This window comes from Balaenoptera ricei, chromosome 1, assembly GCF_028023285.1.
Source record: "Balaenoptera ricei isolate mBalRic1 chromosome 1, mBalRic1.hap2, whole genome shotgun sequence".
Lineage (NCBI taxonomy): Eukaryota > Metazoa > Chordata > Mammalia > Artiodactyla > Balaenopteridae > Balaenoptera > Balaenoptera ricei.
The window spans coordinates 164,487,262-164,501,394 of NC_082639.1; the positions used below are offsets into that span (position 1 = coordinate 164,487,262).

At 37.6% G+C, this 14,133-nt stretch overlaps 2 protein-coding genes across 9 annotated transcripts in view; one reads left to right on the top strand and one right to left on the bottom strand.

Annotated features, from left to right (window-relative positions):
* Nucleotides 1-495, bottom strand: part of CEP170 (centrosomal protein 170) — a 147,448-nt gene extending 146,953 nt beyond the window's left edge. For both annotated transcript variants that reach the window (XM_059940752.1, XM_059940754.1), the window contains exon 1: nt 65-495. The gene's annotated coding sequence lies outside the window, so the exon portion shown is untranslated. The remainder of the gene's footprint in view (nt 1-64) is intronic.
* Nucleotides 496-673: 178 nt separating this feature from the next.
* SDCCAG8 (SHH signaling and ciliogenesis regulator SDCCAG8) overlaps nt 674-14,133 on the top strand; it is a 273,925-nt gene continuing 260,465 nt past the window's right edge. For 2 of the 7 annotated variants that reach the window (XM_059940820.1, XM_059940851.1), the window contains exon 1: nt 675-911. In XM_059940820.1, coding sequence (XP_059796803.1) covers nt 845-911 — 67 coding nt within the window. In that variant the 5' untranslated portion in view covers nt 675-844. Of the gene's footprint in view, nt 912-11,537; nt 11,570-14,133 lie in introns of all 7 variants that reach the window. The other 5 variants (XM_059940838.1, XM_059940830.1, XM_059940808.1 and 2 more) reach the window with 5 other exon arrangements.

Genomic DNA, 14,133 nt, shown 5'->3' on the forward strand with positions numbered 1-14,133 from the left:
TGCGCAGGCGCCAAGCACAGACAATGAAAAGGGGTTGTGTGTGTGTTGGGGGGGGGGGTCTCACCCGCAGGCCTCTCCAGCTGCCGACTGCGCAGGCGTACACCAAAGACCAGCTTCAACAATGAAGAGGACCCGGGCTTTAGCTGGGACCGCAACCGGCAAGGACTACAGTTCCCAGCTGGCAGTGCGCCAACTCCAAGCTGTGGTCGGGTCGCTGGGCGTGCTAAGATTGGTAGTGTCAGCCGCCTTCACGATCTACGCTGTTTGGGAGATTCAGAGCTTCTTTTTCTTGAGAATTTATTTGGCGGTGTTGGCAGATGTTGCGGCTGAAGGGTGTTGAGCTTGTTATTTGCGTTCTTGAGAAGGGTCAAGGATCAACTACATATAAGCGAATTTAGAAAAGGAAAGGCTTTCAGTGAGCCCTTTCTGTCAGTTAGGTGGTCCAGACAGCAGGATGGGATGAAGACAGGACTAAGCCTGGCTGGGCTACCGAAATGGGCGGAGCCTCCAAGGAGTCTCTTGGCAACCGGAACTGGCCGCCAAACCGCCAAAGCTTGAGCTTGGAGCGCGTTGCCCTCTGGGAATTGTAGTGTCATTGGGAGGGCTCTTAGGAGCTTCGACACTGTAGGCCCGGACACTGCGGACTACAACTTCCGACGTCCACCACGGGGGCCCGTGGGTGGGAAGAGTCCGGAGAGCTCCGTCCGGGATTCTGTGCTCCCCAGTGACAGCAGCAGCAGGAAGTCGGTGGGCCCCTTCCGGGGGCTGAGGCCTCTTGCTCTCCGAGGGGAGAACACTGGACACTTCCCCACGCAACTCCCATCTCTGGGCCCCGAGTGTGTTCATGGCGAAGTCCCCGGAGAACTCTGCCCTGGAGGAGATTCTGGGGCAGTATCAGCGGAGTCTCCGGGGTGAGTTGCTCGGAATCTCTGTGCCCTAGCCCCTTGATAGCAGGGCCTAATGGGCGGGAGCTGACCAGGTGCGTTTCCTAACACCTTGGTTCGGCCCTAGCCAGAACGCAGAGGAAGAAGATGGATGTTGCTGTGGAAAGATTAAATAGTTGTGTTTGTTTTTACGTTTAAGCAACGTTGTTTCCCTTGATTCCCACAGTTCTGAACCAACTGCCTGATCTTGGGCGTCTTTTTTACCCGACGCCCGCAGAAACTCTTGGACGGCTCAATGCCAGTTTTGCCCAGTTCCCATACTTCTCTTTATAATCCAGTAAATTCCTGATGCGCTCTTTTTACACATTAAAATTGTGGTGTAGTGGATTGAATGTGACTTATTGGACCAGGAAAAAAAAACACTAAAAATTATTTTAATCACAACAGCTTCTATTTACTGGTCTAGGCTATTTACATACATTAAAAATCACTTAAAACTTACAATCTTATGAATGTCCCTCTTCTACACATGGGGAAATAGAGGTGCAAAGAGGTTAAGTTAGGCCAAAGCCAACACAGCTAGTTAGTGGCAGAGCCAGGTATTAGATTCAGTCAGGCCTGTCTGCCTTAAAAGCCTATATTTTTCTTTATTAATCATATTACAATTACTATTACTGCAACTTTTTTTAGTTAATTCAGATTTTATTACTATAGTACCCTATGAGTATCTGTAGAAGTGATACACTTGTAGATAGCTCTATCATCTTGAACATCATATATAACATCTAGAAACCTCATTTCTCTTATTTTAAAGTAGAAGTTATGATATTGTCTACAGGGTTCTTGTGAGGAGCAAATAAAATAATTCACATAAAGCAGTGATTTTCAGGCTTTTTTTTGTTTTTTAATCTTAGCCATAAGCAAGAAATATATTTTATATAGGACATAGACATATAGACTAAAAGGAAAGTTTCATTAAAGAATATTTATTCTACTAGATGTAATTCACTCTACTTTCTGTTCTTTTGCATTTTCTTAACCATTTAGGCCATGACCAACAGCTTAAAAAATATTTAAAGCATTTAAAACACTGACTCATTAATTTAGTGCCTACTATATGTTAGACATACCAAATGCTGGGGATACCATAAGGAACTAGACAACGTGACTGTCCTCAGGGAGCCTCTGGATTAATGCAGTGAAGCACGATAAACAAAATAATTACAGATTACTATGATAAAAAAGAAGGGTAAAGATCAGTGCTTGGTACATAAGCACTCATTAAATGTTAGCTGCTATTTATAATTCGTACTTGTAGCAAAGTGAAGATTTTTCAAGGTGATTAGCAAATTTATCTTCTAGTGAGTCTAGACTTTGAAAGGGTTATTATTTATTGTTTCCATCTGTCAACAGTGTTACAAACTGTCAACATTCTCAGTATTCAAACTGCAAGAATAAAATAATTGGTCTGAATGAATACCTTCATCAGCCTACTGATGTTTCAAGAGCTGTTAGATACAGAAATAACCACTTCTAACTTTTCATTTGAAAGCAAGAAAAATACTGTGCACAATAATACCAGTGGCATTTAATTTTTGAGGTTGGTAAAAAAATCTTGTTTTCCATTATGTTTCTCCTAGTGCTTCTCCTCCTTTGACCTTAATTTGAACCTTTATTTAAGTATTAGAGGCTATTTAATATTAGACTTGATGCAGTAGTTAATTTCAAACTAATGTTATAGTACTATATTTAATACCCACGATACTGCTTTCAGTAATTATAGAGTGAAGAGTTTTTATTCAAAGATAATTCATTTTAAAATAAATTTAAAATTTAGTGTTATAACAATATAAAGTAGTGAAAACATTTATAATCAAGAGCAAATAAAGCAGAGAAAAAAGTTAAAGTTTGTTTTTTATTAATTTTTAGTGATAGTTTTAACAATGAATCAAGAAATGAAACTTGAAATTTTTCACGGGTTTTCAGGACTTATTTTATTGTTTATTAAGTAGCATTTTAATTTTTAGGTTTATTTAGTTTATATAATAGCTTATGGAAGGAAACAAAACAACTAATGCTGAAGTGAAGCACGATCAGAAGTTCTTCACTTCACACATATAAATTACCACTTTTAGATAGGATAATTCCCTTTAACGTCAAAATGTGTGTTTCTGAATAAACACAGTATGGTGGCATTATTTTGTATATGAAATTTCATTATTTTAAGCGTTTTGTGCCTAATAACTTGAGAATTGTGTTACTATGCAGTCAGATAAAATGCAATTTAAAGTTCTTTTGTTTTGTTTTGGTTTTGTCTATCCACCATTACTTCCCCAAAATGTCTTGTCTAGTTCATGCTTAAAGAAAAGGTAATAGGTATTCTTGGTCTTTCCTCACAAGTTATTCCTCTGGTTTCTAAATAACTGTACATGTAATCATTACTAATTCTTTCAGTTGTATTTAGCGAGGAAGTGGGCATATAAAAATGCAAAATGCTTTTATAATTTTCCCATGATAGTCTCTCATTTTTTATAGCTTTTCCTCATTTCTTTACTTTAAACACAATTTTTGGTACCATTATAGTATATGAAGAATTTGAAGTTCTAATGTGAAAAGCTGAGTCAACGTTGCTTTCTTGCTTTTTAAACTTAAGCGCAATTCTTGCCTCTCCTTGAGTCTGATGACCCTAGAGCAGCCATGGAAATAGCCCATCTGCAGGCTCTACACTCACCTCTTATTCTTTCCCTGACGCCTTTCAGATGTAGTCACCCTCTAAGGATGACTCCTGCTTTGGATTGTCTATGCCCCCACTGTAAGAACTGAAGTGGTTGAAAGACTTCTTCAAAGTAAGAGATCTGGCAGAAAAACTAGAAAACTTCATTGCCCCACAGATCTGTAATATTATTCCTACATAGTAGATGATCTGAAAGTTTTCAGTGTGGTGTAAAGTGGGCATATCCCAGGTATCCTGGGAGTCACAGAGTTTAATCTAGAACCAGAAGTGACTTGGGAGGTCTTCTGGCAATATGGTTAGGTGTTCATTCACTCTTTGGGCATCTAAAATTCAAGACTCACAGAATTATATTGATAACTGGGGAGAATAGCAACTACCCCTCCTCTAATTTAAATTCAACACATCATAGTGAAAGGTCATGAGGTATAAAATAAACTAATTTATAGCCAAGAAAGGGTCAGGAAAACCAGAATAACAGGAAATTCAAGCTGTTTTAAATTTTGTACACTTGAATGTAGGGATATGATGTTAGAAAGAAGGAGAGAAATTGTTAGAAATTCAGTGCCCCAGCCTTAAAAAGTGAATCACGTTTCGTCTATTGCTGCAGTGTTAGCTATGGATACAGTTTTATACCTGTATACATGACTCACCTATTCTCCAACTTCTTGGCCACCTTTGATTGGGTGGGCATAAAGAAATGGAACAAACTTATACCGAGACAGGAATACATCATTTACTTTCTATATACATTTTATATGCTGGTTCCTCCTTTTTCTCTCAACATTTTGGTGTTTTAGGCTCTAGATTGAATTTGTGGAAGAGTATGATAGATTCAGAGAAGAGAATGTGGAACTAGGATCCAAGTTACAACTCTTACTGTTGCTTTTCTAATAACCATGTATGTTACCTTAGGCAAGTTAATAAACTGTTCTTGGATTCTTGTTTCCTCGTCTGGAATATGAAAAGTTTGGACTAGGTAGAGAATTATTGCCTTTAGGAGCCAAGCAGATGACAAAATATGTGATGGAGTCAGTGGAAGACACTAGGGAATGGTGAGGCTCTGGCCAAACTGGGCATTTTTTGCTTTTTCTAAAAACATTCCAGTTACTTTCTTGCTCCCTCCCTCTTTTTTTCCTTCCCTTTCTCTTATTCTTTTCCCTTTGTCCTGTACTGTGTGGATCAAGCAAAACACATGAGAGCTTGGTTCGCCTTCAGGCACTACCTCAGACCCCTGGATCTGTAATGTCCCTTCTATCAACACTGGATTGGAACACATGAATGACAAAGGTTCTGTTTCTGTCTTATAAAAATGAGAGTAAGGAACTAGGTTCATAGAAAGTGAGAGGTTGAATATGGGAAGAAAATATAAAATTGGGGGGGTGATCCTTTTCTTTGTAAGTTGATCTAGTTTGATAAAACAAGATAATATTGATGGGCCAATTGTACACAAGTAAAATATAGAACATCTTTCCAATTCCTACAAAGTGTTTTTTTCATTCCACAGAAGGACTCACATCTGTGGAAAGCCAGTGTTAATCTTACTAGTCAATAGTTTGGTCACTGAATTAACCAGAAGTGATATCATCAGGACCTTTGGCAGACTTAAGAAAACCTGTGTATAACTACTTAAGTAAAAGTTCCTCTTTTTCTCAGTTTTACTCATCAAACTTGTATTTCTTCTTCTTTTTGTTTTTGCTTTTCTTAAATGTTTTCTAAAATTTTAAAATATTCTTTGCCATATATAGTATATATTTATGCACACACACATATTCTCTATAGCTAATGTTTGCTTATGTGTTTAACTATCAGCCTCATTGAGACCAAGACAGGCAACAACGTAATAAAGGCTCTGGAAGCATTTATTATGAAATGAGAAGATTATTTTGGTGTTTTAGTGCAGACTGAAACATATCTCTCTTTTCTAAAAATTAAAGAAATGGAACTACTGGCTATTAATAAATAAGGATTGGTAATGCAAATGAAGTTTGTAAACATTTGAGTTTACTTTTTTGCTGATAAAATTTAAATTACATATATTCATTTTTTGTTTTATATACTTATATGGTTTTTCTTAGTAGTTTTAACTTTTATGACCATTTCTTCTACCAGAATAACAAAAAGCTTGTAGAATTCCATTTTTTCTTCCCTACTACTAATGAGGTAAAATAGGCAAAAGACAGGATTTAGCAGCCCAGAAAGGGTGTTTTACAAGTAAATAGTCATCCTGAAATAATGTAGAACCAAAACAGTGGTTCAGTGTTATGAGATTGTAAGGACATTTTCACATGTTGGACATGTTTGGACAGAAAAAAGAGATGAAGTTGTTCTCAAGCTTTTGAGATACTGAGAATAATTATATTAACTCTTGGGATTTTTAAAAGACTTAAACTCTGATCATTTCACCAGTTCTTGCTAAGGTTTTCCACCTTTTCACTTAGTGATACTCCTTTGAGGATCAAAAGGTAGGGAAGGTAGCTTGACATGCGCTTGTGTACTTGCTAAAGCAACCTTGATTATGGGAGAGCTTCATCAAAGCCCGCTGGAATATTTAAAGGAATGATCACCTAAAGTAGCTCTGAAATATGGCCTTAGAGTACAACTATTGCTTCATGTATTAGGCCTGGAAACAAAATGAAACTAAATATGAATTTCAAGTTTTTAATTACAGTAGATATAACAACTCCAGATACCTGGATCAGAAGTGCCTCATGGTAGTGATGGCCATGGGTTGTGCACTGCCTACCACAGTGGCAGGATGGCTCACTATCCTGACCACTTTTCATCAAGAGGTGCCTGTAGTTACAATGTAGCAATGTGGGAAGTCTCTCCTTAAAACCGAACACGGGCTATCTTGTTTTATTAATCTAAACCAGCAATTATCAACCAGGGTGACTTTTTTTCCATCCAGGAAACATCTGGTAATGTCCAGAGGCAGTTTTGGTTGTCACAACTGGCAGGGAGGAGCCTACTGGCATCTAGTGGGTAGAGGCCAGGGACGCTGCTATACAAACACAACACATCACCTTACAGTCAAGAATTATCAGGTCCAAATGTCAATAGTGCTAAGATTGAGAACCATGATCTAGAAGTAGCAAGGCATTGCTCATAACATTTACTTTGTGAGAATCATACTTGAGAATAGTTACAGTTAAGGATACAGATTGTATTGGCTGATAATTTTACCTAAGTTCTGCCAGTCTGGCTAGGATTACTTCTTTATCAGGAAAGTGACAGGTGCATAAGTCCTCTCAGTTGGTGCCAAAAAAATACCAGGTGTATCCCATTTAATGCATATTGTCAATCTTGATTTGCCAACATCCATCCATCATTAATGATTTTCTAGACACTGCTCTCTTAAGATGTTTACATTCTTGTTCGGATTATCTTTCACTCCTGGCACCAACCATTTTCACATTTTTCAGCTTTTAGAGTCTTATGATAGTATTTTTTTTTAGATTTTGTAGTTTCTGCACACTACTTTTAATCTCTTTCATTATTATAACTGCCGTTTGCAAAGCTCTTTTTCTCTGATTTTGGGTTATGCTGTTTTTATCTTGGTCATACTACCTGTCAATTCCCTAGTAAACAGTGACAACAATATTCTGAACTACCTGAGGCCCAGTTACGTGTGGACAGACACATGTGTCTCCTCTCTTGCCATGGTTTCATTTTTCTGCTTGTCTGTACTGGTCTAAGCATGTTTTAAGAACTGCAGCTCGTCTCATGCTCGGCCTAGGGAGATATGGTTCATTGCATGTTTTCTCAGAGTCAGCTGAGCACTTCACTGGGTGTGGTTCTGCCTCCCTGTCACCAGGATAATTCTTGTTCACATCTCCCAGTACAGATGGAGAATGTAGACATCAGTAATCCATAGTACGTATATAAGTTATGATCCTTCCTAGACAGGGACATATTTGCCTTTTGTTCAAAAGCATCTTGATGAAGAGAGGCTCAGTGTTGAGCTAGGAGTTAGAAAGTAGAGCAACTGGATTACAAAAATGAATAAAACAGACTTAAATTTGTCGGCAGTCAGCAGCTTAATAACCTTTTCAGTGCTCATTGTATTGATTGATATTTGGATAGTGGACCAGCAGAAATAGTATTTACTTACATTTATATTCATATGATCCTGTAGGACTCAGAGGTTGTATTTGTGTTCTTAATTAAGTTTAATTTTTTAATTTTTATTTTTCTTGTGATGAGAACGTTTGAGATTTACTCTTCAAATGTACAACACAGTATTATTAATGATAGTCACCGTGCTGCACATTATATCCCAGGACATAGTTTATTTTATAACTGGAAATGTGTACCTTTTGACCCTCTTTGTCCATCTTGCCCACACACCCACCCTCTGAATCCATATTTTTCTAATTAAAAACCTTCTTCTCTTTTTCCCTCTGCCACTGTTTCTTTTCTTTTTTTTTCTAACATTTTTATTAGAGTATAATTGCTTTACATTGTTGTGTTAGTTTCTGCTGTGTAACAAAGTGAATCAGCTATACGTATACATATATCCCCATATCCCCTCCCTCTTGCGTCTCCCTCCCACCCTCCCTATCCCATCCCTCTAGGTGGTTGCAAAGCACCGAGCTGATCTCCCTGTGCTATGCGGCTGCTTCCCACTAGCTATCTATTTTACATTTGGTAGTGTGTATATGCCACTCTCTCACTTTGTCCCAGCTTACCCTTCCCGCTCCCCGTGTCAAGTCCATTCTCTGTGTCTGCGCCTTTATTCCTGTCCTGCCCCTAGGTTCATCAGAACCACTTTTTTTTTTTTTTTTTAGATTCCATATATATGTGTTAACATATGGTATTTGTTTTTCTCTTTCTGACTTACTTCACTCTGTGTGACATACTCTAGGTCCATCTACCTCACTACAAATAGTTCAATTTCGTTTCTTTTTATGTCTGAGTAATATTCCATTGTATATATGTGTCACATGTTCTTTTTTTTAAATGCAGCTCTGCTATATAAAACATGCCTCTTTTTTTTAACATCTTTATTGGAGTATAATTGCTTTACAATGGTGTTAGTTTCTGCTTTATAACAAAGTGAATCAGCTATATATATACATATATCCACATATCGCCTCCCTCACACCCTCCCTATCCCACCCCTCTAGGTGGTCACAAAGCACCGAGCTGATCTCCCTGTGCTATACGGCTGCTTCTCACTAGCTATCTGTTTTACATTTGGTAGTGTATATATGTCCATGCCACTCTCTCACTTCGTCCCAGCTTACCCTTCCCCCTCCCGTGTCCTCAGGTCCATTCTCTACGTCTGCATCTTTATTCCTGTCCTGCCCCTAGGTTATTCAGAACCTTTTTTTTTTTTTTTTTAGATTCCATATATATGTGTTAGCGTACGGTATTTGTTTTTCTCTTTCTGACTTACTTCACTCTGTATGACAGATTCTAGGTCCATCCACCTCACTACAAATAACTCAATTTCGTTTCTTTTCATGGCTGAGTAATATTCCATTGTATATATGTGCCACATCTTCTTTATCCATTCATCTGTCGATGGACCCTTAGTTGGCTTCCATGTCCTGGCTATTGTAAATAGAGCTGCAATGAACATTTTGGTACATGACTCTTTTTGAATTATGGTTTTCTCAGGGTATATGCCCAGTAGTGGGATTGCTGGGTCATATGGTAGTTCTATTTTTAGTTTTTTAAGGAACCTCCATACTGTTCTCCATAGTGGCTGTATCAATTCCCACCAACAGTGCAGGTGGGTTCTCTTTTCTCCACACCCTCTCCAGCATTTATTGTTTGTAGATTTTTTGATGATGGCCAGTCTGACCAGTGTGAGGTCATACCTCATTGTAGTTTTGATTTGCATTTCTCTAATTATTAGTGATGTTGAGCATCCTTTCATGTGTTTGTTGGCAATCTGTATATCTTCGTTGGAGAAATGTCTATTTAGGTCTTCTGCTCATTTTTGGATTGGGTTTTTTTTTTTTGATATTGAGCTGCATGAGCTGCTTGCAACTAAATTGTCTTTTAGTTTATGGTTTCCTTTGCTGTGCAAAAGCTTTTAAGGTTCATTAGGTCCCATTTGTTTATTTTTGTTTTTATTTCCATTACTCTAGGAGGTGTGTCAAAAAGGATCTTGCTGTGATTTATGTCATAGAGTATTCTGCCTGTGTTTTCCTCTAAGAGTTTTATAGTGTCTGGCCTTACATTTAGGTCTTTAATCCATTTTGAGTTTATTTTTGTATACAGTGTTAGGGAGTGTTCTAATTTCATTTGTTTACATGTAGCTGTCCAGTTTTCCCAGTGCCACTTATTGAAGAGGTTGTCTTTTCTCCATTGTATATTCTTGCCTCCTTTATCAAAAATAAGGTGACTGTATGTGCGTGGGTTTATCTCTGGGCTTTCTATCCTGTTCCATTGATCTATATTTCTGTTTTTGTGCCCGTACCATACTGTCTTGATTACTGTTGCTTTGTAGCATAGTCTGAAGTCAGGGAGCCTGATTCCTCCAGCTCTGTTTTTCTTTCTCAAGATTGCTTTGGCTATTCAGGGTCTTTCGTGTTTCCATACAAATTGTGAAATTTTTTGTTCTAGTTCTGTGAAAAATGCCATTGGTAGTTTTATAAGACATTCCATCCAAAACAACAGAATGTACTTTCTTCTCAAGTGCTCATGGAACATTCTCCTGGATAGATCATATCTTGGGTCACAAATCAAGCCTTGGTAAATTTAAGAAAATTGAAATCATATCAAGTGTCTTTTCCAACCACAACGCTATGAGACTAGATATCAATTACAGGAAAAAATAACTTTAAAAATACAAAAACATGGAGACAAATAATACGCTACTAGAAGAAATCAAAGAGGAAATCAAAAATACCTAGAAACAAATGACAATGAAACAAAACCCAAAATGACCCAAAACCTATGGGATGCAGCCAAAGCAGTTCTAAGAGGGAAGTTTATAGCAATACAATCCTACCTCAAGAAACAAGAAAAATCTCAAATAAACAACCTAACCTTACACCTAAAGCCGTTAGAGAAAGAAGAACAAAAAAACCCCCAAAATTAGTAGAACGTTATTAAGTTTATATGCAGCCCATAGTTGGTGCTGGGGAGAAGAAACCAGGATGTATTGTGAAATCTCTTACTGTCCTCTCAGGATAGAAGAGAAAATGAGTATTCTTTCCATCTCTTGTTTATAGACAGATAAAGCTGTGCCCATTAACAGTGGGATAGGAAACCACAACTGGAACCTCCTGTCTAGTCTGGTTTCCTTACATGTAAGCAGCAGATAACTGCATCTGGGGAGCAGTGTTCTTAATAAGGATTATGGGGCCTTCAGTTGCAATGGCTCCAGTTGAAGAGCAGCGGGGTTTTATCTGTCTTGAAAGATCTGAGTGTTGTTATTCCTCAGGATTAACTCTGTTTGTCTGTTGCAGTGTATAATTATGTTAGTACATATATATTTGAAAAACATTTAGCATATTTTGAAATGTAGTATTGAAATGACTTTAAAATATCACTTACCTCCTTAGTTTTAGTTTTAGGACACAGTTCTTACAAATTCCTTCTCTTCATCTCTGATACTAACAACTAAAGTCACTCGTTGCAAAAAGCCCCTAATCTTGTGTAATCACTTTTCTTTGGGATGGTTGTTGAGTTCAATATATTACTATTTCACATAATACTATTTTCATAGTGCAATTTAACACATAATCTTTGAATGTTAAAAATTCTAAAAGATTAAACAATATTAGGAAAGGGATTAAATGGGCTCATAAAGCTCTGCCATCATTATAAACTAATGAAAGAAGTCTACCTATAAGGATTTACAGCTATACAGTTTTTTTCAGATTTCCTTTCCTTTTCCTAATATCGCTTATTAGCTTTTAGTCAGATTACGTATAAATAAATAATTATCCTTTGTCTTATAGATGAAGTCATTTGATGGCTCCACAGAGCACATGTATGTGTAATTGAAACCATCTCTTTCCTTTTAATGGATGCAGTAAGGATAAGTGCTTTATTCATAGATTTCAGTGCATAAGTCTAATGCTGTGTGAACTAAATTGCTTATCAAGTAACACTTTGATTTTTCTTTCTTTAACAAGTCTCTTTAGAAAATACTGAGTTATTGAAAAACTATTGCTGCTTCTCATCTTACTAAAACCAGGAATGCATCCTATCTGGACTTTTTTAAACTCATGAGGAGTAAAAGGAGACCAGGCTTGGTTAGTTATCAATACCAAATTCCAGTCAGAGAAAGGTCTGTGTGGAAACAGGATTGATGTGGAGAAAATTGTAGTGGTAAATTCCCTGGGTCTCTTGTGTAGTTAGTAGTAGAATTTCACTGTTGAACCCTGACCTAAAAGACCTGTTTTCTTTAGTTTAATCAAGGTAGAAAATGAGTTGCTGTAAGCAAAGAACCTATATTAGAGATTTTGTAAGATAGAGAATATTTTTTTCTATTAATTTATGGTTATTTTTTTCTGGTTTCAGACTGTTAAATTAATGAGCTTGGAGGAAGTATAATCAGTTTTTCAAGGTCCTGTAGAATATGTTTATAAATATATTTCCATCCATGATTGGTAATGAAACGATAGCTGTTTTATAGCTTTTTTAGGGTTCCCATGTAGGTAGCAAGGAATAGGAGCTTTTTCTCCTGAGTACACAAGATGAAATAGATATAATTGTCAAGGAAGGGCCTTGGTCAGAAGAAAGAAAGAACTTCATTGGCATCATTGTTATGTGTTGCTCTGAATTAGGGAAAGTTTTTACTTAGAAAAAGATCTCCTCTGAAAATCTTAAGAATTATTTAGATAGAATCCATTTGAAATAGATAATAGCTATACATGAACTTGCATGGGAATTCATCTTTTTCTGACATAAATCTCTATGTTAGATATAGGTAAATATTTGGTAAATTTATGAATTAAAAATAACTTTCAAATACAGATGTCAAAATTTGAAAATGATGACTGAAATCTGGGTTTCAGCTCTAATGTGCAAGGAACATTTTTTTGTTATAGTTAATGTTTTCTAGATTGGAACTGGAGAATTTAATCATAAGAGATTAGCAGAAATAACAAATTTAAACCTGAAAAAGTAACTGGACTTTAACTAATGAAATTATCAATTGATTGCCTGGTTCTCCAGTTGTCATACATGTAAAATATCCATAAAGTGTGGTAGAATTATTAGTAATGTCATCACCAGCGTCATTAGTATATTACTATAGTATAGTATTAACATATAGTACAGTATACTGTTACTATATTAGTATAGTTCTGTTATTAATATAAGATTTCGATCCTTTGCTGAAGATGTTTTTGGGTAAATATTTCACTGAAAAATTATTTCACTGAATAATTATTTCACTTATCTATTGCCGCTTAACAAGACACTCTAAAGCTTGATGGCAGAAAGCAACAAGTAAAAGCATTTGTAGTATCTCTCACAGATCTGTGGGTTAATTGGACTCAAGCTGGGCAGTTTTCGGGTCTCTTTCATGCCATTGTAGGTAGATGGCCTCTGGCGCTGGAGTCATCGGGAGACTCCACCTGGCTGTTAGTGGGGCTGGGCTTCTCTCCTTCTCCCTGTGGTGGTCTCAGGGCCTTTCCTTTCCATATGGCCTCTTCACAATCTCTCCAGCAGGGTAGCCAGACTTCCTACTTAGTGGCTTGGGGTTTACAAAAACCAGCGTTCCGAGAGGGTAGAAGCAGAAGCTACCAGATATTTTAAAGATGTGACTGATCTGGCGTGGTGTGCCTTCCATTGCATTCTCTTGGTTAGTGCCAGTTACAGGCCCACTGAGTTTCAACCTGGGAGAGGACAAGGATGTGAGGCTGGGTCCTTTGGGAGCTATTTTTAGAGATGAACTACTAGAATAATATACCTTAAAATACTTCGTTTTAGACTATTTATGTTAAGTATGTGCTAGTGAGTTTAAGCTTCAATTCTAGGGGTAGTCAGATACACTAACCAAGAATTTCTATGTAAGATGTAGTCAGCCAGCAGTACGTAAGTACGACTATACTACAGAGGCTGCCGCTGTAAGCACGTCAGCTATTCAAATCTTGATCAAAACTAGGCCAGGTAGTCATATGTCTCTTGACGCTAGAGGGACATCTGGCCCACAGGGACAAGGAGGCTTCCTTGGGCAGGAACTTGGTGTGGTGGTGTCCCTTTTGCCAGTTTTGCCCACCCACGCCTCTTCAGAAGGGGTAGGGGAGTCTTAGGCATTGAGGGGTTAGGATAGTGCTTTCCCTGTGAGGCTATTGTTTGGAGGAGTGGAGGGGGGAGAAGCTCTCCCATTCAGTCCTCCTCAGCAGTAGAGCTATATATAGTGAATATCAATCACTGAGGTGTCAGGGACCTTAGAGATCATCACGTCTAACTTCTAACCCATGAACTTAATCTCTCACTTCCTCTGGCATGTTCCTCAGCAAGCTAGAAACAAAACTACGCTTTTTTCCCCATGAAGTATCAGAAATGATTGCTTTTCCTTTTGGAATTGTCTTCTTGAGTCAG